We start from the raw sequence: 23,513 nt of genomic DNA on the forward strand, positions 1-23,513 counted from the left end.
AGGTTGTTTTGGGGGAACTTTTGTGACTGCAAGGTATTTTTATTCTCCTTGTCTCCTGTTTATCCACCGAATCACGCGTCATGGCTGTCAATGAGCCTTTGCCCAGTGAAATCTGGCAGAATGGACCCTTCAGGAGGGCGTCTGACAAAGTTACCAATGACCTCTGTGTCAGAGTCAGCATCTTGCAAAACCCCACCCTGGACCTGACACTTCAAAGCTGGTGCAGGGCTGAACGTACAATGAGTCCTCTAAGTGACCTTGTCTGCAAAGGCGGAGTGGTTTGGAGGAAATGATCCCAGCCTGTGTCAGGGCAGGATCGTGCACTGGTAGCTGTTTTCATGTGTTATTTGTTGACAGTATGGCACAGACATGGTTGTGCATTTCTCTGGGATATGCTTTGTGTCTCCAGCCAAGAGGCCTGCTAGAAGTTTACTTTTAGTCTTCAATTTTATTATTATAACTAAATGACAAGTAAACACATTTATTTTCCAAATTCAAGGCCATTAGTTGCTGGCAGCTACTGCTAACATAGGAGTGGCATTTTATGCATATAAATATAACAAATTTACCAGGGCATGTCTCCAAAGGCATCATTGATAGATGACTTTGGATCCTCCAGGCACGGTATTGCTTTCCAGATCAGACCAGAGCTGGAGCAAGACTCCACATGTTGAACTCAATTTACCCCAGTGAAGCTATTTTGTCCTAGTGAAAGATCCAATCCAGCTCGTCTAAAGAAAAACAAATTTCTGTTCAGTTTGCTTTTGCTATCTTGTTTTCTTTGTCTTAACGGATAGATTAAGAAAAGCAAAGCTTAAAAAGAGTGTAGAATAGCTGAAAGCAAGGAGCAAAGAGGTTGTTTGCTTCCCCATCCTTGTGTGAAAGACTGGGAGTGCAGAATAAGGACATCGAATGATATAAAGAAGCTGCTGAGCAGATGTCTGGCTGACTTGGTCTCGCTGTGATTCACTGTCTTGTTTCAGATGAAAGATCTGCGTCATGAAAATGTGAATCTGTTCCTGGGCTTTTTCTCTGACTGTGGCATCTTTGCCATAGCGACGGAGTACTGCTCCCGAGGAAGCCTGGAGGACTTGCTGAGAAACGAAGATATGAAACTGGATTGGATGTTCAAGTCTTCTCTCGTGATGGATCTAATTAAAGTAAATCCATTGCTCCCGCTGAGGCGTGACCTGCATGTGACTTTTATATTGACATAGCTATTTCATCCAGGACTTCGGGATTTTTATAGTAATGCAGGGAAAACCAATGCGAATGTAATAATACTGATATATGGGGTCTTTAGTAGAGATGTCTTATTCTTGTTTTGTTACCATCTGAGAGAAGCACTATTTGGGGTAATAAGACTACATCCACGGGGCAGGGTGAGAGGTTAAAACTACATATCAGGCTAGAACTGATCACCTAGAACAATGAATCTGGTCACAAATTTGTACTTTCCAAAGGCCCTTTCTTGTCATAAATCAGAAATGCATCCAGCATAGAACCAAGCCGTAGCCATCCTCTGGCGTAGGATGCCTACACGTATGGTCTCTTTAGATGAGTGTTCGCACACTTCCAGTCACATCCCATGTGTTTTCATTTCCTAATGGTCATCTACCCATCTGGGACAGGTGACCTACAGAGGGTAGACTGCCAGAACAATTCTTACAGCCCATGATCCACCTTCTGATCCTCCTTGAGGGAGCTGGGTAAGGACATCCATCTCTTAATGGCTTCCCTTGACCTAACCATTGGGTACCACTTGTGTCCACCTTCTTGTGTCTACAGCCCAGTGAGGCCTAGGGCTACAGAGGGAGGCTTCTGACTCTTCCTAAAGCTGCCAATCCTTTCCAGTACTACCTCAGGGTGCAGATAGCCCAATTCTCATTCCCAATCCATTTCTGAACTTTTCCCACAGTTTCTCGGGCTGATCAGCCCTGCATTTGGCATAGTCAGTGCTGCATTTGATGCCATCCAAGGTGACAATTTGGCTCGGTGTCTCTGAATGCTGACAGACGATATAATTCTTAAGGAAAAGCCTCAATCTTTTCTGTGGTTTATAGGGAATTAGGTATTTGCATTACCGAGATTTTGCCCATGGACGTCTCAAGTCTCGTAACTGTGTTGTGGACGGCCGGTTTGTGCTGAAGATCACCGACTATGGTTATAATGAGCTCTTAGAAGCACAGAAATGCCCGTATATTCAGCCACCCCCAGAAGGTAGGTGCCATAAGGAAATTTTTTTTTTTAAAATATTTGTCCATTGATTTAATAGATGCTTGTCCTAATGCAATTGCAGGCCAGTGGCCACGTAAGAATTTATGTGCTCAGTCTCATGACATCTTGTTACCTCTATACAATGTGTTGTTACAGGGAAGGCTAAGCAAATTTTTTTCAGGCTTCCTGAAAGTGAAGTAAATTGTAGAGCACCACGGTAAGGAAAAAAGATTTTATTTTAAGCAGTGATGTAACTTAAGCTTGCTGTAGTTGGAGAAGGACTTAAGTACCCCTAAAATCTGGTTAATTCTGAATTTCTGTGACCGGTGTAACTGGCTTCACATCCTTAGCCTCAACCTTCTATTTGAATTTTTAGATTAACCCAAACGCAAAGAGCCTTGTTTTATAAAACTAAGGCGTCTGAAACACCAGAAGATACAGGTCTCTTTGAAATAGATCCTCTACATGCCAGTCACAAAAGGCTGCCACATGACATTCCCATCATTTAGGGACAGCATCTCATGGGACCAGGTTTGGAGACTTTGACAGGATTTCTTTCATCTGGCCATTGCCTTGGGGTTCCTCTGGCATCCCAGTTTATTTCTGAAACCTGGTTTCAAGTAGTATGTAGTGTTTTGAACCCTCTGTCACAGGATTTGTTTCCTACACATTTTCCATGCGTCATATAGGGCAATTGCCAGAAAACCTTCTTCTCCTCTCTGACAAAAATTGTTATACCTTGTGGTAGCTGAAATGTTCCTTATTCCCATTATTCAGAATGCACGGTTACCAGGGCAACAATTTGCCAATTTGAAGAAGATTCATTTCTTGATGAGGCTAGGTATGTTTTACAATTGTGTCTTTCGTCACTTGAACTATTGGATTATAAAGACTGATCGTACTTCAAACTGCCAGAAACTGTGTTTACAGAAACTACTTTCATCTAAGAACTACAGAATGTATTTTATTAACTGTTGCTTTGTAAAAGAGCAACAACAGTAACAAGAAACCTGGTCTGCAGTGCCGATATTTTGACTGAGTGATATTTTCAAACAAAAAAAAAAGGTGTTAATATTTTTGGCAATGGTGAGAAGACTTTTTACGTAGATGTTCAAGGTTTGGTGTTTTAGCATGCAAATTGTTGGTATAGCAATTTTTTTTTAAAAGGTAGAGTGAAATGTGGAAAATTATTATTTATTTTTTTTTTTATCAGGATGCAAGTTCAATATTTTTAATACATCACAAGAAATAAAATACTTGATACGTTAAATAATTAAGTATGTTCCAACATTTCGTCAAATCACTGAAATGAAATGTTCATTTAAGCACTTTGCAAAATAGTCTGAGCTCAAGCGTAAGAAACACGATGCTCTTGATTTTTTTAGAATTGCTTTGGACAGCTCCTGAGTTACTGAGGGACCCAGACATGTGCAGAAAGGGCACGTTCAAAGGGGACATTTACAGCTTTGCAATCATCCTACAAGAAGTGATCGTTCGAGGTCCACCATACTGCATGTCAGAACTCTCAGCTGAAGGTAGGAAACTATTTCAGTACATTTTTAAGGCTTTACACCGAGTTCTCTGGCCAAAAGTCTGGCCAAGCCCCTTGCGTAAAACGTCAGTATGGAAATAATGTCCCAGTCTCCTGACCTTTCTCAGTGACTAAAGGCTGTTTTCAACAAAACTTCCATAATAAACATCAGAGCGTGTAGTCCTGATCTCAGCCATGGTACGTGACTCATCATTGCTGTCAATGAGGTTGGGGCTCTGGGTACCACCCAAAATGCTTCAGAGCTGGCCACCAGTCAGACCCCTGCAGCACCCTCAGTTCCCTGTCAAAACTTTGACTTTTCATCATGGTATGGGGTGAAATCTGATTTCCTATAGCTTGGAAACTCCTTTGCTTCCTACTCATGGGCTCCTTTTTTGTGTCATGGGGGTTGAGGTTTTTGAACTGGACCCCTGGCTATAATCCTGTTTTTTTCTATCTGCTCACCTATTTTTCCTTAATTTCTTTCCCTTTTAAAGAATTCCTCTCTTCAGCAGAGGTCAAAGTGATACATCATGACCCTGCTGACATATATAAGGCGGCTTGTAACAGAAACAGCAAATAGGTGAACTTAGGAACTGCTCATAGTGCAACTCTCATTAGTTTAAACTGTGTTGTCCATGCATAGGTAGAGCAAACAACACTGCAGTCAAGGTCAGGTCACAAACACTTGAACAGGGAGGGAGTGAGAACAATCAAAAAAGAGCTGATTTCAGTCAAAGCCCATTTTCAACACGTTTTAAGCTGGACACTCACCAAGGAGGGTGTGGCCATTCAGTATCTGCCTGTTCAGCACCTGGAAAAATGAGGCCCTGACCTTGCTGCACCCCAAGATGCTTCAACAATGCAACGATAATGATGATTATGATATAACGTGCTCTGTAATTCAGAGCTGGACCTATGATGTAGCCTATGATGCAATTAACAGGTATCCCCCCACCTAGTCCCCACAGGGAACCTCCAGTAAGTGTTGCACGTAGTGCACTCCAGTTTCCTAACCTGATAAAATGATGAATTTCTACTTATTACGTCCTAATCCTCAAGGAGCTATCGCTCATGGCGTGAACTTTAAAACTGTTTGGGAAAGGCATTTCCCCTTGGCTGCCCCTGGAAATATCTGGGCCAGGTGCTTTGTTAGTTCATTTGGTGGAGACCGGTGGGAGAAGCCAAAGAGCTTTGAAGTAGGCTGTCAACACTGAGAAGCTTTGGGTACTCACAGTAACAGCTGTGGAAATGCAGGGCTCCTGCCAGAAAGAGGGTGGTTTTCACTCTGTTTGACTGCTCTGCTCTACACAAAATTAAACCTTCAAATACAAACATTTTGAGGTTGTTTTTTTTTACTTTTTTTTTTTATTATTATTTTTTAAGCAGGAAGATACAGTTCTACCTTACAAAAACCACATTTTCTCAAAGATATTCTCACTCAGAAATACCTAAAGAGAAGCCAGGGTTGGGTTCAGACATTAAACTCCCCTGTGCTTCAGCTGCCAGCAAAATCTGCATCTCCTCTCCTTTTTCTGTAGCGCTGTTTTATCTAAAAACTGCACATTCAAGGAATGACTTGTCAGGGTCTGAAAGCCCAAGCCCATCTCCTTATTAGCCTTATTTCACCTCTGGATAGGGAGTAATTTCCCAGACATTGTTTTGAACTCAAATTCTCTCCCTTAAAATACTTACCACTGTCTCCATTCCCATCAACCTCCTACATACTGGTTCCCAGTTAACAATGAAGCATCAGAGGCTGGTATCCTTCCTGTTTGGGCTTGGTCCTAACCCTCTGCTCTCTTAGAAGACTTAACATCCTAATGGAGAGAGTCAGAGGCAATTTCATTAAATACAGGACTGCAGGCTCCTACATCCATCTGTCACACAACTTTCCTCCGTCCAGCCACTTTATTGCTCATAACTTGATTCTCCAGGGACAAGAAAGCAGATGATTCTCTTATCTTTTAAATCCTCCAAGAGACTCCCGGCAGAGGAAAGCAGAAACCCTCAACTTCACTTGACACAGCCGTTGGGCAGTGAGGACTAACAGTGATGGCTGAACAAGTGAGCAAGGGACAGGTGTAAAGGTCCATGTCTGTGCCTCCACCAAGACCTTCCATCTCATAACATGCTTCCCATTCTTCTCTTTGTCACAGAAATTATAAAGAAAGTGAAGAAGCCCCCTCCCCTGTGTCGCCCAAGCATAGCCCCTGAGTTGGCCCCCCTGGAATGCATCCAGGTAATGAAGCAATGCTGGGGTGAAGCTCCCGAACGACGTCCAACCTTTGAGGAAGTATTTCATAAGGTCAGTGAATAGAGCAGCAGGTGCAATGCTTTGTTTATACTTGTCAGGAGAGTGGGTTTTGTTTGTTTGTTTGTTTGTTTTTTCTTTAAGTGACCCCTTAAATAATGATTGAAGAAATCCCAGAGCTCTAGTCTTGCCTTTGTTATTGGGTTGTTTTATGGTTTGTGGTGGCATGGCAGCACCATGCAGGGTGTGAAGCAGGCTGGACATAGGCTTGGTGTCTTCACATTTGCAATGTGGATGATCCCATGGAGATCAAAGGTCTGTAAACTATGATAGCACCCTCAGACCAATATGTTTTTTGATCTTCTAAAATATTTAAAAGGTGATTAATTTAAAAGGAAAATTCACCAAAGGCTTTTAAACACAAAGTGTTTGGCATAGGAGGTCTTATGGCTGAGAGCATATCCCAGGGAAATATAACCTTACCTGAGCTCTGTTTGAACAGATTTCCCAGACACCAACTATTGGCTGGTCTTATGGACAGGTACCGGCAAAATAAACCCCTTGTCTGATCCATCAGTACTGTTCCTATGTTCTTAAAATGTCAAACTAGGTAAACCGATATCCATAATTTTTACATTTTGGTTCTGTGAAACTGTGAATAACTTTACACCCATGTAACTCCACTGTTGAGACTAGGGCAGCTTCTGAAGACACAGATTATCCAAATGGTCCAGAGGCTCAGCTTCAGGTCAAAAGGGAAAAGCACAACTCCGTGAAGAATTGGGGATGGGAGGTGGCAGCATACATAGACGTCAGCATACGAAGGTGGATTTAAGACCAGTAATGTATAAGCAGGTTTTAAGGGTTGCTAATGCGCTGAAATTTTCACCTCTGAATGCAAAGGTCTGCAAATTGCCTCAAAGGTTAGTCATGGCATAAATGAGGGTGCAAATTTGCAGCATGATAAGACTCTGTAGCAACTCACATCCATGTTGTTATCTCATGCAAGGTGGTGTTTCACTCAGCGCTCACTGTTCATGGAGGAACAACATGCTTCTGGTCAGCTTCTGTAGTTACTGATGCAAATTCATCCTCTAGTTTGCCTTTTTCCTCTATTGTTGAACTGCTGCTGCTGACGAAGCCAGTCTTTAGCATCACGTCTTTAAAATAAGTGCTTGCTTTTTGTTCCTTTCCAAACTTAGAGTGCTACAATGGTGTAATGAGATGGAGAAATAACTCTCTAGTTTGATTTTTCCAGTTCAAAACCATGAACAAAGGGAAAAAGACCAATATCATTGACTCGATGCTCAGGATGCTTGAACAGTATTCGAGCAACTTGGAAGATTTAATCAGGGAGCGGACCGAAGAGCTAGAGGTTGAAAAGCAGAAGACAGAAAAACTACTGTCACAAATGCTTCCCCCGTAAGTACTGGTACTTTAGATGGTAAAAAAAACCAAACACCAAAACCCAAAAACCATAGCTAGACTGGACAAAAGAGTTCCCCAGAAGTGAGCAAGATTGCATAGCTGACTTCCAATTCTGGCAAACACCTTCCAACCAAAGTAAGAAACTTTAATCAGTGCTCGTTACAGCTATATAGAACCCTCTATTTAGTGGAAAACCTTTTGAGTGCAGTAGGACAAGGATGTCTAGGCTCTTGGGCATGTACTACAAAAGGGTTTGTGCCCTGTCATCTTTGCTTGCGTTGTCATTTCAGATCAGTGGCAGAAGCCCTCAAGACCGGTGGCACTGTGGAGCCAGAGTATTTTGACCAGGTCACCATCTACTTCAGTGACATCGTGGGCTTCACAACCATTTCAGCCCTCAGTGAACCCATTGAAGTAGTTGACCTTCTGAACGACCTTTACACGCTGTTTGATGCTGTTCTGGGAAACCATGATGTTTACAAGGTGAGGAGTACCTGGCCATGAGGATCAAAATGTCTGTGGGTCAAGCACTCAAGTTTTAGTCTACATCTCTTCTCCATCTATTTCGAGTGATTTATTTATTTTTTATTGTAATGGTATTTGCTAGGTGGAGACAATTGGTGATGCCTACATGGTTGCCTCAGGTCTCCCAAAAAGGAATGGAAACAAGCATGCAGCTGAGATAGCCAACATGTCCCTGGACATTCTCAGCTCAGTGGGATCGTTCAAAATGAGACACATGCCAGACATCCCCCTCAGGATACGAATCGGGCTGCACACAGGTAGGCAGTGACACTCGCCTGCACCTGAACATCAAAGAACTCCTTTGCAATTGTATTTCCAGCTTTGAATGTTTTCTCCCTGCCTGCCCCAAAACAAACACCCTTAGAAGATGCTTTAAAATCTTCCATAGCAACAAGGGCATTAAAGTGGAAACACAAACCCCAAGGGGGAAAATGTCTCAGTATCATTTGGGGAAGAAATTGCATATTCTGTCACAGTCAGGAACTACATCAGATATGTTAGTCACAAGGGTTTTTGTTGTAAGGCTGGCTCTTTGATGTGCCATAATATCTTCACTGGTGTGATATGGAGACATCCAGTGATGTCTTTGTAATTCTGTTCTGAAAAAAAAAAAAAGACAGAAAAACAGGCATATAGAGCGTAAGAAAGAAAAGTTTGGGGAGATTTATTGCAGGGAAGACATAACTGGAAGAATATGTGATAAGCTATTAGGAAAAAGTTATAAAGTAAATAATCTTTAATGTAGAAGTCATAATCTATTCAATTAACAGAATTGTGGTTTGTGTAAAAGATGAGGAAGTTCTTTTTTGTGTACAAAGCATAATTAAACTCCAAAACAAACAAAAACCCCCACCAAAGAGCAGGACTCCAGTCATATAAGCGAAAGTATGACTGGGATTTTCAATGGAGAAAAGACATCTGTGGTTATCATAGAATCAGGATTTTTAGAAGCGATATGAACCTTCATCATTTTATACCACAGTCATCCATTAATACATTTTTCCCAGCTGTTTTGTCTCCAGGCTTCTTGCATCTTCCTCTCAAGTACCACAGATTGCCCATTGTGGGAAAAGAAACAGTGAATAAGATTGTCCAGAAGTCTGACCCAGTATTACAGGGGGTTTTATCCCTCTGCCTATCTGATAATGCCCACATTTTTGCAGCTTTGGCATTCGAGTGTTTTACAGAAGTCAATATCCCACTCCGTGTTGTACACACTGGGAAAAAAAGAGCAGACAAAAGGAAGTATCTCACCCAGATTATCCCAAGAACAGAGCTGTGACTTGAACAGTGCTAAAATCAATAATTCATATCTTCTCAAACATATAGTTTTTTCTTTGGGGGGTTGTCTCTGAAAATTCATCTCCCTACTGTTTTCTTTGCAGTTCAGGAGCCTTAGCTGGCCCTTAACAGAAGTCTGAAGCGTTAAAGAATGATTGCAGGAGCACTGTGGGTTTTATACTCTGGTAGAAATTAGATGAGACTATGACCCCAACTTGTCTTGCCCAGAGCAGGAGTCTCTGGTGCACCACCAGCACATTTTCACATGAAAATAGAGGAATTCGGTGTGCAACATCTGCTACTGCCTGTTGACAGCAGTTCTGTAATGCATCTTCCATGCACCCAGCCAAAAATCTATCCCTAGGTGGTTTTTGTGGGGGATAGTTAATTTTTTTTTCCTGTTTTTATGAACTCTGGGTACCTGGAAAGTGGTGTTGCTCTTAGCTGTTGTGTAGGGTGTGAGAGGAAGAGGGGGAGGGATTGGTGTTTTCTTTCTGAAGAAGCAGGAGCCAGATCTTGTTTTGCGTAGATCTGGCAATGTCGTACCGTTATGGGAGCAGTGGGAAACGCGTGCTCCAAAGCAAACCAGCTCTCTGAGCCACTGAGCTGACAGCAGAGTTTGATTAACCCTAGACCCCGTTTCTCCTGAGGGAAGAAGCGTGAAGAGGGAATCACCAGCATCATGAAAACATCGAGGAAGCACTTGGGGGAGAGGAGGGCGTGACTGACACTTTCACCATCCTGGAAAGGATGGAGAATGGGTGTGACCACCAGCTTTGTTGGCCAACCTCACTCTGGAAACTGGTGCCAAGAGGGGCTCATGAGCCCCTCTCTGAAAAAGCAGTAAATGCCATTTGGGTATGGGCTGCCCATGTGCCTCCAATCCCAACAGCGAGCTGCACCTCTGGGAACTTCTGCTGGCCCGTGCCCATGGCCTGGTTGTGACAATTCATGGGCGAGGCGACGAGCACAGGAAGACCAGTGTTTCGCCTGCAGTTTTTCCCCTGCTTTAAGTGCACCCTGGAGTCTTGGCTCTCCTCTCTTGGTTTGACTGCATGTCCAGAAAAATTCAGCTGACTCAGCTGTTTCCATGCCGGCTGTGTCTGGGCTGGAGCTGAACAGTCAGGAGAGCAGTGGTGAGGAGATGAGATTTTCCACAAAGGCTGAGGAGAATCTGTTTATCTGTCAGGCTCTCTGGCAGGCAGCCCCGCACTTTGAACAAGCTTATTAACCTTTGTGGCACCACTGATGGTTGTTGTCGAGTCTTAGCCAGCACGGCTCATTAAGTGACCCTGCAAGCCCTGGCAAAGAGCCATTTCAAAACAAACCAGTGAACCTGTATAATTAAACAACTAGGCTATAACGTTCTTATCACAGGGTATCTGGTTTCCTCCGAAAGTTGTTACTGTGGGACATTTATTGCTGGAAGTTTTTGTTAGCCCTTTGCTGAAGCTGTCTAGACAAAGGGGAACACACACAGGCAGCAAAGTCAGAGAGTGAATTAACTCTTGGATGCTTTTAACATGGAGAAATCCTTTGGGCATGCTTACATTGTAGGGTTGGTTTTGAACCATTAACTTTCTGCAGCAGGAGGACAGGCTTAAAAGCAGTACTCTGGAAAGAGAGTACCTCACCCTAAAAGCCTTGCCTATCCTAGGTTGTGAACTTTGCAGAAATGATTGGATGATTGCACTGACTGAGTAGGAAACCTAAATTTAGGCACCTACTGGGAGGTGTTTCCAGGAGTGTTAGGAAGCCTGCACTCATTTTGTGGTCAGTGGAGATCTGGTGGACACACAAGAGGACCCTGGAGAGTGTTCGGGTGCAGAAGTGGAAACACTCTCATGGCTCAGTTGGCTGCATTGACTTGGCCTTCACCAGCTACAGCAGGAGGTCAGCTGACTATACCTATCAAATCCTCCTCAGTGAGGGCCGTTTTTTGACAAGAACCACTTTTTCTGTGTCCTTGCAATACCTATTACAGAAGGAACTTTGATCCTCACCAAGATTTCTGAGTGCTGCTGTCATGTCATCACCACAAGATAAAGAGGGGTGATGTTATGTGAGTTAGTGTTTTCTCAGGGAGAGCTCTTATTGAAGCATGAATTAAAAAGTCTCTAAGATGACTCATTTTTATGCATATGTCACGTTAGCGTGCACACATTAAGGACCAGTTAGGTAAACATTAGGTCCTTGACCCAGTAGTATCAACAGTGTCTTTACAGTTGTGCTGTAGAAGACTAGATCCTGAAAAAACTTCCTCTAGTGGATATAGATCCTCTTCTGAAGAGCTTGAACCAAATTAGTGAGTAGTGATAAGGATGGGAGTTAACTTAGAAGAGATTCTGAGGAGCAGTGTCTTATCCAAGGTTGCACGACATATTGGCAGTAAAGAAAAATAAATTAAATCACGTTCTTGTGATCTCCAGCAGTCCCTGAACACTGTGTTTGATCCAGAGATACTGTTTAAGTCCTTGTAACATTTTCAGTATGAACCATTCTTCCTCTTTTTTCTTTTTTGATCTTTAAGCAAGCGATGCTTCATCAGGCAGGAGTTAAAATCTGGTTTACCTCTCGGTTTGCATCCTCTGTAAATTATATTTAAATCCTGTTACTTTGGCTCTGCAGCAACAGCATTTCAGAGGTCACAGCAAGAGGGGTTCTTGCAAAATTCTCCACAGCTTTCAGCTATGGAATTTCACTGGCATTAAGTCATACCTGAAAACTATATGAAGAATCATTTTTTTGCAACTAAGAAGGCTAATAGCAGAGTAAAATTATATTGTCCTAAAACAAGTAACTGTTCACTTTTAAATTAAGCTAAAATGATTATTATTATTACTACTACTACTATTATTTAAAACACAACATTTTAACCCACAACTTTTTATATTATGAAAAACCTTATCTATAGCATCATTTCAGATACTGTTGATGATGTACTGTGTTCATATCTTTTGTAACTTTGCATGGGAGATTTCCTAGATGTCACTCTTGCTAAATCTTAACCCATGAAGGATCATGAAACTGGAAAGGCAGGCGGAGCGTGAAAAGCCATATGACAAAAATGCATCCAATGGAAAATACAGAGGCCTGACTTTTCCCTGCAGGAAGCCCCACACCTCCTTACATTACTGAGAGCATAAGCTCTTTTTTTTTTTTCTTCTTTTTTTTCTTTTCTTCTTTTTTTTTTTTTTTCCATTAAATTTGCAAGCCTGATAAATTGTGGGTGATGAAATTTAGCATCTTCATAGCACAGTCCAAACATTAGCTAAGCCAAGTGCCCCAGATGACAATTATCTGTGCTGTTTGGCTGTCACACAGTTTATCTCTGCGTGTGTACATGTTCATGTGAATCCTGCACACATACCTCTCCCTGAGAACTTGGCACTGGTTCATTGGGAGCTACTTCAGAAGGGCGTGGACCTCGTCTAAAGAATGAGAAAGAGGAAAAATAAACAGTTTTTGGCTAGACAGGCAAGCTAATGATGTCTTCCTTTCCAAGGAGGGGACACAGGGTGGTCCAGCGTGTTGCCAACATCCCCAGGCTTCCAAGGCTGATTTTCAATCCTGTTTCACTGGGACAAAAGTCATGTCACAGGATCTGAATTTCAGTTTTCTCAGATGGAGAAGGAGGTCTTTTGAAAATGAGATTGCAATAGTCTTTGAGCTTTCATGAACTCCAAATTTCTCCCAGATGATGGTGAACTGAGGTCCCACCATACAAGATATTTCTCAGGCATAAAACACGAGCAGTCCAGAGCAATGCTTTATTTTTGATCACTTGTAGCAAGTACCGAGGCCAATGAGATCTTCAGAAAACCTTCTCCTGTGTTCCCAAGTGGTTTTTGAATGTCAGAAGAGAGGACGAGATTTGTTTGTGCGAGCCCCCTGGTTCGTGCAGTACCATCTGGGTGATGGAGATGATGTGTCTTTCAGGGCCTTGCGTGGCAGGCGTGGTGGGGCTTACCATGCCACGGTACTGCCTCTTCGGAGACACAGTGAACACGGCGTCACGAATGGAGTCCACAGGCCTGCGTGAGTATTTGGGACAGCCCCTGGGGTGGGCGGGCAAGCAAACTTCTCAAAAGAGATGAAGAAATGCTCATCTTTAGTTATAAGCGTTGCAACATTCCGTGATTCTGTGAACTAAATCAGCTCGGAAGAAAGGGGCAAGTCAAATGATAAAATTCAAAGCAGCCTGGAGGGGGGAGGCATCAACTTTGCCATCATAGGTCAGCCTTGAAGACTCTGATGTCCAGCTATGGTCCTCAGATCCCATCAACAAAATTCAACATGAATCTTGCCCTCAGTTTCTCCTACATGTGTTGGATCTTGCTTTCAGTCAGCGCTGAGAACCCTTAATTCAGAGCTGCACAGTAAAATAATGGACTTACCTGTCATGTTCAGTACAAGGCAAGGGTTGAAGTCCATGTGAGCACTGCTTCCATCATGCTGGACAGAGAGAAAAGTAGACCACATGCAACAATGTCCTGCATCATTTGTGACGGCTTCATTTATCAGCAGTGACAACTCCATGAACAAATGTTGGCAGGTCGTAACAAAATCCTTAAGCTTCCTTTCCTCTTTGGGTTTTCCTGATGTTTTTCTTGATGGCTATGCTATTTTTCCCTCAAGGTCTTGCCTTGGTTTTCCTGAGGCTTCCAGTTATAAGAGCACAGCCTACATGCACAGAGCCAATATCTGCAGCGGATAACACAGTGCCATCTCTCAGCTGGTTCTTATTGTCCCATGTCTGGAGACTTCTAGACGTGTAAAAAGAGCTGGTGGGGAAGAAACATTTACTGCTTTTCAGTCCTGTGTGTACACAGATCTGCTGTTTGTTGCCGTCCTTGGTTGAGATGTGGATATAAAAGCCATAGTGGTTGAACTGTGGATGACACAGCTGACAACTAGGGACGGCAGTGTCAGAGCCCTGGCTGTGTTTTGAATTTGCGTTTTGATGTTCAGGCTGTCAGTTCAAGTTGGCTTCCAAAGGCAATACGTCATACATTTTAAACCTTGATCTCTCTTTTGAAATTTTCAACAGCCCTAAGAGATTACCTATTATGGCTAGTTTACAAGCTACATGAAGTCTGTGATATTTAATATTAAAATCTTGAGGTCTTGCCAGGCTAGAACTATGATGCAGTATATACGCCACATTGGAACTTTTTCATTCTTTCATACAATCCTCACATTTCTAGCTCCAGTGATTTTGATTAGACTAATTAAGACTAACAATCAGTCTAATCATTAATTAAGGAAAATTACCTTTCTTGTGATTATGACTGGCTTATTTTAAGAGGCATGCATTGCATTTGGAAAGCAGTGAAATGGAGGAAATACTTTGACAGAAAATTTCTAATGGCAAGACAGATATTTGAAGAATCTCAAGGTTTAGATCCTTGGAAGTGCGAAGTCCCACTGAGACTGGAGCAGCAGGAGCACTGCAGATACAACAGCATCATTATACATTAATAGAGATGTATATAGATACACAGTAATAGGAAAATTGTAGGTTAGAATCACAGGAAATGTAGCTCAAAGCTATGTGGTCTTCCTCTGCATAGTTGAACTGATGTTCTTCTTTCTGATTATTCTGAAAAATAAATAAATAAATAAATAAATTGGTTCATCCCCCATCCTTCAAGGGGGAAGAGAATATGGCTGACACATTTGAAGTAAAAGCTCAACAAGAACAGCAACAAGGAAAAACTATTTCGGGGGAAAATATTTTAGAAACATTCCCTGGCTTGTTCACACCGGCAGAAAAAAAAAAAAAAAAAAAAAAAAAAAAAAAATTCAGTGAGTTCCAGCAATGGCTGTAAAACAAACTGAGGGAGATGGGAATTTAATAAAGATAGAATCATAGAATCATAGGATTGTTTAGACTGGAAAAGACATTTGAGATCATTGAGTCCACTGGTTAACCTAACAGTGCCAAGCCCACCACTAAAGCACGTCCCTAAGCACCACATCCACATGTCTTTTAAATACCTCCAGGGATGGTGATTCAGTGCCTTGCCTGGGCAGCCTGTTCCAGTACCTGACAGCCATTTAGGTGAAGAAATTTTTCCTAATATCCAATCTAAACTTCCCCTGGCTCAACTTGAGGCCATCTCCTCTTGTTCTATTACTTGTTACATAGGAGAAGAGACCCGCCTCCACCTTTGCCCATTTTTTTCATAGGCTGTTAACGGCAGCTCTGGATGGAACTGATTACTGAAAACCCCAGGTGGAGCTAGATGCACAGTCACATTTTCATTATGTCCCTTGCAAACTCCATCTCTCTGCTCTTCATCCCAACTTTCAAATGACGTTGGGTGTCTGGAGCAGGACAGTTGGTTATTTTTCTTTTCTTTCTTTCTCCCTAGCTATGCTGTGGCAATAGATAAAACCAGTATTTTTGATTCCAAATACCATTTACTATTTACCAATTACTATTTACCATCTTTATTAAGAGCTGGACTTCTACACTTAGTGTGTTTGATATCCTTCTCCAGGAGGTCCCCAGTGTAGATCTCCTCTCACCCTGTGCTCATTACAGCCTACCTGGAAGGATGTACTCATCAGCATCAAACTCTACGTAGAGGAGCGACACACAGCTACACCAGCTGCCTGCCTGCACGACTCGGAGCATTTTTCCTTGCCAGTATGAAGCAGCGGGGAATTTGCAATGTGTGTGCAGTATAGTGATCCAGCTGTTTTGTTTTCTGTTCCCAGCTTATAGAATTCACGTCAGCCAAAGTACAGTGGATACGCTTCGGAGACTAAATGAAGGCTATGAAATTGTACTTAGGGGAAAAACAGAACTGAAGGTAAGAAGGCCAGGTCTGTGTGAAATGCTTCAGAGGGGAATTTTCATATTAACCTCTTGTTTGGCCTTTATCCACCACTCTTCTGTCGGATCCTTCTCAAACTGTCCCCATCAGTTGTTTCAGTACATGAGGTAATTCCTGAAGGACCACAGGATGGAACAATCAGCTGTATGTGACGGATCTATTTAACCAGGAGTCTATTTAGTCCACCCTTGACAGGAGCTGCTACTTTTCACGGTGTCTAAACAGGGCAACACTAACTCATTCAAAACATCACTTCTCTCCTAACATGCTCAGGAGAAGTAGGAGCTTTACTTGCCTTAAACACCTACAGTAAGAGGCCTGAATACAGCCCCAGGTCCCTCAACAATCTCTCATGAAAATTGGAATCATCTCACCCAAGTTCATATGTCTGCAAGTGGAGGTCTGAAGTAATTATTGCAGGTTTAGTCAATGGAAAGAAACCTTCATATAGTTAGTAAAGATAAATTGGCACTTTAGGATATTATTAACCTGACTTACTTTCAGCGTCCAGTTTATGTGAAGATGAATGTCGCCCTAGAAGTGTCTGTTTTCTTTCACTTCTCCAGTCAAGGGTGATTGACTCTGGTACAGATGTCTGTATTTCATCAGGTGCGTCTCACCTTAAAAGCTAAATCATCAGTGGTAGGAGAGGAAGTTATCGCTCTAATACTCATCCCAGAAACAGCTGTAAAATCTCTCAATTAATGATGTTAGTGCTGACACATAAAATGATTAGAGATCCTGTAATTTTTCATTTCTGTTAAGCTGTGTAGTTTCAATGACCCAGATAAAAGAGGGTCATTTGTAGATGACAGTTTGAACAATGGCTCTTCTTTTAGGATAGTGAAATTCAAATCATCCCTGAACCATAGTGAAGGAGAGCCCAAGATTTCCTCAGAAACGCAGCGAGGAAGTCATGTATTGAGCAGAGGGTGATCAGAAAGCTGTACTTCATCTGGATTTTTGTTTTTATTTCAGGGTAAAGGAGTAGAAGAGACATATTGGCTAGTTGGGAAAAGAGGCTTTCTGAAGCCCTTACCTAAACCTCCTGAAATAAAGCCAGGGTAAGTGTGACTCCACCACTGTTCCATACACTCATTCAAAGGTCCTTGCTGGAGTTCAAAGGTTGAATAGCTGTCTTGCCATGGTATCTGTTTGCAATGTCCACATAATTTTACTTAGGTCACTTACATTTTCAGGCATAGTACACGGACTCAGAAGTGATGCAGTTTCTTCAAATCCTCTCTTTAATCACGGTTCCCAAGAAGTGGCATGGAAACTTGCTGCTTCCACCCCACATAGTCCCTTGGAGATGGAGCACCAGGGAGCTCCTACCTGAGTCTCCTTCCTACTCTGTGTGCATATGGGAGACACACAGGTGGGGACACTTCCATAACCCTAGTGTCATTATGGGTGACACTCAGATTTTTCTCTCCTTCCATCAAACTCCTGCAGAAAACACCAGCCACATTCACCATATAAGCACGTTTCTTCCCTGTAGCACTGCTCATTCTAACAGACCAATAAGACTTTGTGTTGTAAAAATATGGCACCATTAGGTAATTAAAGACTTAACGATGTTGCCCCCATACAAGAGGTGGTGAGCAAAGATTGAGCACTGGAAATTCATTGAGCCATTGTGTAGCTTCGCAATGCCTGACTTCGCAAACGAGTACTCCCGGCTTGGCTGTCACGTGCTGTATGCCTGGAAAGGATGTTGTGGTCAGGACGTAAAACCAGGAGTGGGATTTGCTTGACAAGAACAGTGTAGTCACCCATATTAAAGCTAGTCAGCCTTGACTCCCTTTATAATCAACAAAGAGAAATACACGCTCGGGATCTGAATTGACTGGCCTGCTTGGACATCTGTATTAGATGAATCACCCTTGCAAGATGCCTGTTTTGTTGACTGTAAAGAGCTCCTGCAGTGACTAGCTCAGAGTTAGCTGTCTGACAGCAAACAGGATTTGTTTTTATTTTGACTCTGACTTCCCCTAAGCAATCTTCTTCTAAGTTTTGCCTCATTTCCTCTTAGTAAAATGAAGATGGTTTTATCTCCCTTTGCAGATAATAGTTAACCATTACTGGGCAGCTGCATACAGGGCGGCCCATGTGCTCATAGCCCTCCCAGAGCTTACTTGGAGTAGCGTGGAATTAGCAGTATTTTGGGCCATAACTTTTAAGTTATTTGGGTGTCAATCAGGGTGGAAGACAGAAAGTTATTGGAATATAATTCTGAGAGGCAGTATTTCTTAGGCTTGGAGGTATTTTATTCATAGAATCATAGCAAACCAGGTTGGAAGGAACTTCAAGGATTGTCTGGTCTAACATTTCTGGTCCAATCTTTCTGGCAAAAGCACAGTCTAGAAAAGAGGGCCCAGCACCCTGCCCAGTTGAACCTTAGAAGTGTCCAATGGTGGGGAATCCACCACTTCTCTGGGGAGATTATTCCACTGGCTGATCGTTCTCACTGTGAAAAATTTTACTCGTGTCCAATTGGTATCTCCCCAGGAGTAACTTGTACCCATTACTCCTCTTCTTTTCCCTGTGACTCCTTGTAAAAAGGGAGTGTCCATCTTCTTTGTGGCCACCTTTTGAATACTGCAGCATGGTGATAAGGTCTCCCCTAAGCCTACCCTTCTCAAGGCTGAACAAACCCGGTTCTCTCAGCCTTTCCTCACACGACAGGCTTCCCAATCCCTTGATTATCTTTGTGACCCTTTTCTGGACCCTTTCCAGCCTGTCCACAGCTTTTTTGTATAGTGGGGACCAAAACTGAACACAGTGTTCCAGATGTGGCCTGACAAGCACTGAGTAGAGTGAGATAATGACTTCTTTATGTCCAATGATGATGCCCTTGTTGATGCAGCTCAGCATCCTGTTGGCTTTTTTTTTGCTGCTGCAGTACCCTGTTTATTGTCCACCAGGACCCGCAGGTCCCTTTCCACAGAGCTGCTCCCCCAGCCACGCAGATCCCAGCCTATGCTACAGTCCTGGCTTATGTTTTCCCAGATGCATTGTTAATTGCAGTATTGTTAATACCTGATGGAAATGAGCTATTGAGAAATGTGTGTTGATACCAATGATGAAAATGATGAAAATACCAACTATGAAACCAAATATGACCAACTATTACCAAATATGAAACTTGGAGGAACTTTGCCAGGTTAGCAAGTTGGGTTTACTTGCCATGCAGCCAAAGAATCACCAACACTTCTACCTTGAGAGTAGGTTCTTCTCATCCTGGTTTTATCATCTTAAAGTCATGTGTTAGGCCTCTGTTGACTGTTAATGCTCTTCCCATAATCCTCAAAGAGCCTGTCCTCTGGTCATGTGTGCCAAAGTCAGACTTACACAGGCCTGAGCTGTTTCTAAACATGAATTGTAAATGACAGAAAATACATCAGGTCCAGGGGGGCAATAAGAGGAAGAAAAAAATTTTCCCGTGTACCCAGGATCAGGGGTTCTTGGGCATCCTTGTGTAACCTCAGAAGAACCCACCAACAGCACTGCAGAGAGGGAGTTGATCTTCTGCTCTTGCCCCAAGGTCCGGATCTTCACTGTTCTTTTACAGTATTTCTGTCAGCATAGATTGTCATACAGCAGTTGGAGGAATGTGAAAGTGTAGTGGTTTAAGCTCAGCAGGCAACTGAGCACCACGAAGCCACTCGCTCACTCCTTCCCCGTGAAGCTGCTGGAATTGCTTAGAGAATACATCCGATTATCTAGCAATAAATCTCAAGCCACCACAAAATGACTAACAAAGGAACAACTGTTGCACCTGCATAATTTGGATTTAATTGATAGGCATCAACCTCTCTGTTTAATCCCAATTACAGACTTATTGGAGGCATTAGTTGGAACATTCACATTGATTTCCATTGTCTGCGCTAGACTTTCATACATCGATGGTTATAAGGACATTAAGATAAATGTGCTTTACTCTTGAAACCCAGGTGCTGTGGGTGACATGGCTAACACAGGATGCAAAACATTTTAATTAAGAAGAAAGGTAGATCAATTAAAAGACCCAATATGCTTCTTAGCACCCTTACTTTCTTCCAACCGTGCATAAAATCAAATTAACTGAAAGGTTATTCTTAAAATTAACCTTATGTGAAGCTGCTCAGGGTCTGTGTAAGTGTTTTCAGAAGTAAAAAGCTTACTGGAAATCAAGAAACCCTTAAACACCCTCTTTTGATGAGATAGGGTAGAGGTTCAGTAGTAGTTCCAGGACACGGAGAAAGTGCAAAATTAATATCCAGATTGCAGTGCTGGCTCCTGCCCCAGAGAATTTCCCATTTTGAAGAAAAACATCCTTCTTTCTGGATCTGGTCAAATCTCAGTTTTACCTGCTTTACATGGGAGCTTTAATTTAACTTTGATTCACATAGAACAGAGCAGGCAGTTCAGTAGGCTCCTTAGTCCTTTCCTTGCTCCAAGGCAAATTTCTACACCTCCCGTGACAGATTTTTGCCTTGTGATGAATATTATTTCTCCTTCTTCCTTGCAGTTTGTTCGGATTTATATTGATGCACCTCAGGATCTTGAGGGTTGAGGCTCCATTGTGCAATAGCCACAAAAAGCAAAGAAAAAAACTTTCCACGAAAGCCTTCCACATGAAATAATAGATAAGGGTGGACATAGAGAAGGTGTAACAAAATTACGAGATATCAAAACCAAGCATGTTGAGCAGTCAAGCAGCAGCCTACCTGTAGGATAGATTATTTTTTTATTTTTTTTTTAGATTTCACAGTCAGGTTTACAGGAAGGCTGTGAGGTTTCTTTCAGTGTATGCCAGGAGACTAATTTTGGGGCTGAAGAGCAGCCATGGAAAAAGCCCAAAGTTGCTACTTTATAAATGTGGGATATTGGAAGTTGGCATCCTGTGATGCTCTGGGACAAGGCAGCACCTTGTTAGTACTGGTGGAGCACTCCTCTTGTCCAAAACAGCAGAAAAGATATGAGGTTATACAAATCTAGCAAAGACAAGCCTGACCTGGACGAAATCACAGGTGCATTTGGCATAGCACTGAAAAAATATCTATCACTAGGAAAAATGCAATGACTAATGAAATTCGGAAAAAAAAAACCAAACACAAAAACAAACAAACAAACAAACCACCAAACCAAACAAAAAGAGCCAGGATCATGTTCATTTGCATTTCCAGAGAGATGAGTGACATACTCAGTCTTCTGACTTTCTAACTTTTACCATCCTGATTCAGAAATACTTTGCTCTGGTACTGAATACAGTGCTTCCAAGCAGCAGGAGCCCTCTATCCCAGGAGGTAGTTTTATCTGTAAATGTTCAATTTTCCCTTTCTAATACTATTTTTAAATTAGCTATGGAAAGTTAACTGAAGGAAAAAAAAAATAAAATAAAGAAAGATAACAGATCGTGGGTACTCTCAGGGGTTTTTAACCATGAACTAAGTGCCCAGGGCAAGAACATGTAAGAGTTTGGGATTTTTCTCATCAAACCCAGATCCCTTCTCCTGTATTTAGATCGTACGTCCAGAAGGACCGATAGAACATGTAACCCACCAGCATCCACAATCATAAGTACAACCTACTGTGAGAAATCACGAAAAACAGAAGATGCAGCCAGGGATAGAAGGAAGTTTTTGGGCTCTCCTGTCCTCACATACATGAGGATCAACCCTAGAGGAAACACCAAGATCCTCGTTTCAAGATGGGTGAGAAGCAGTGAAGGATAATCAAAGAATCAGTCTCCCAACACCAGCTGAGAAACATCTTCTTACGAGACAGGAAAAAGACAGCCATTAGGACAACATGGCTTCTTCTTTTTCTACCCAATGCAAAGGTCTCGTTGCTTGTTGAGGTACCCTGGCAGGATGGGAGATGATCAGCAGAGAGTCTGTAGTGTTGCTGTTGATGCTGATGTGTCTCTGGGGGGATAAGCGAAAGGATTTCCGTTCAGGCTCCTGTTTGAAGTTTTTCACCCAATGCACTTTTAAATCAGAAATCAAAGAGCTTGTGGAACGAACAGCAGTAAAAAATTTTTGTTGTCCTTACATAGCTGGAATTATACAACAGCATCACAGCATTTCATAAATAAACTTTATATAATATATAACAAGAGTTATTTGGGGAAACCAAAGCATCCTCTGGCTCATAGGCTGGATCACCCAAAGTCAGGACAGATGCTTTTGACTTCACAATGAATGCTTTCTTTTCGAATTATTTCCAAACCCCCAACAAAACAACAAAACAAAGAAAGAGGAATATTATGGTCATGGCTATGAGATAATGCAGGTGAGAAAGAGGAGTTTTTCTCTGAAACCTGATCGAGGGGAGAAAGGGAACAAAAGGCAGTGACTCATCTCCCTTGAACAATGCTGTCTGACTTGGAATGTGGTTGCTCCAGCTGATATATTTAAACAAGCTCTTTTTGAGCAAGCTGAGGTATCTGGGAGAATTGGCTGGAATACTCGGTTAGAGAATTACTGCTGATAGCAAGAAACACTAAATGCAACGTTGAGAAAGAAAGCAAAGTCAGGTAGTGTCATTGTTTGGCTGGAAGACGTGATTCAATGCATTACCCATTCTCCTGTGGATTTTTCTACGGATTTAGGGAAATGTAGCTCTGAAACTGTGCTCAGGGCCTTGCTAATTTTGTGGATTATATTCTGGTTTGCAAGTATGGCCTGAGGCATGGCTGGTGTGTGCTCAGACGTGCCTGGATGTGCCCACTAGTTTCTTCTGTCTCACCCAGGCAGGCTTAGAGGTGAAGTGGGAGGTGAAGATCCCTCTGGGGGGTGTTTTTGCAGAGGAACAGAGAGCAGCACTCAGCACCTCAACAGCAGGAGAAGGCTGTCTAGGGGAGGGCCTGGCTGCCGGAGTTCATGTGAGGATGTTTCTCCCTGGATCTGCCCACACTTCCCTTGAAAAGAAAAGCAGAGGGAAACCCAGTGATGAGCGACATGAGCTGTCTGAAACAGGAGCCAACTTGAGTCTAGGAACATTTTTATGGTATTGCACCTGCTGCATGGGCTGGCCAAGTGATGTCTCTATCCAATCAGGGTACACTACTCTTCCTCATGCCATCTAAACAGTCTTTCTCATTACATACTTGCCCAAAAGCTCTTTCATGAACAACAGTGCTGAGGAACTAGAGGGAAGAGTACTAAGGAGAAACGTTCTCAGAGCTGCTTTTAGCCTCCTCTGCTCCCCAGTCAACTGCTTCTACAAAGCTACCAGCCATTTAAAGTAAGAAAAACTGGAGTATGATGAAACGTGGGTTAAAATAAAATAAACCACCTCAGAAACAAGTAACTCCAGAGACTAATTTAAAGACAAAGGTGTGTGAGAAGCAGACAGTGAAAGGGCTCCAGGGCTGGTTGGATGAGGAACACAGAGCTGAGATGTAACGGGGTGCCCAGGATAGCTGCACCTTGCGATAGGGTAC

The 23,513-nt window shown here is 42.5% G+C and overlaps 1 protein-coding gene across 2 annotated transcripts in view; it reads left to right on the plus strand.

Moving 5' to 3' along the window:
- GUCY2F (guanylate cyclase 2F, retinal) overlaps window positions 1–23,513 on the plus strand; it is a 50,976-nt gene that overhangs the window by 15,788 nt on the left and 11,675 nt on the right. For both annotated transcript variants that reach the window (XM_074918614.1, XM_074918622.1), the window contains exons 9-18: window positions 984–1,160; window positions 2,064–2,220; window positions 3,603–3,752; window positions 5,908–6,056; window positions 7,261–7,424; window positions 7,721–7,913; window positions 8,038–8,212; window positions 13,176–13,274; window positions 15,963–16,057; window positions 17,060–17,145. In XM_074918614.1, coding sequence (XP_074774715.1) covers window positions 984–1,160; window positions 2,064–2,220; window positions 3,603–3,752; window positions 5,908–6,056; window positions 7,261–7,424; window positions 7,721–7,913; window positions 8,038–8,212; window positions 13,176–13,274; window positions 15,963–16,057; window positions 17,060–17,145 — 1,445 coding nt within the window. The remainder of the gene's footprint in view (window positions 1–983; window positions 1,161–2,063; window positions 2,221–3,602; window positions 3,753–5,907; window positions 6,057–7,260; window positions 7,425–7,720; window positions 7,914–8,037; window positions 8,213–13,175; window positions 13,275–15,962; window positions 16,058–17,059; window positions 17,146–23,513) is intronic.

Source organism: Athene noctua, chromosome 1, assembly GCF_965140245.1.
Source record: "Athene noctua chromosome 1, bAthNoc1.hap1.1, whole genome shotgun sequence".
In the NCBI taxonomy this organism is placed as follows: Eukaryota; Metazoa; Chordata; class Aves; order Strigiformes; family Strigidae; genus Athene; species Athene noctua.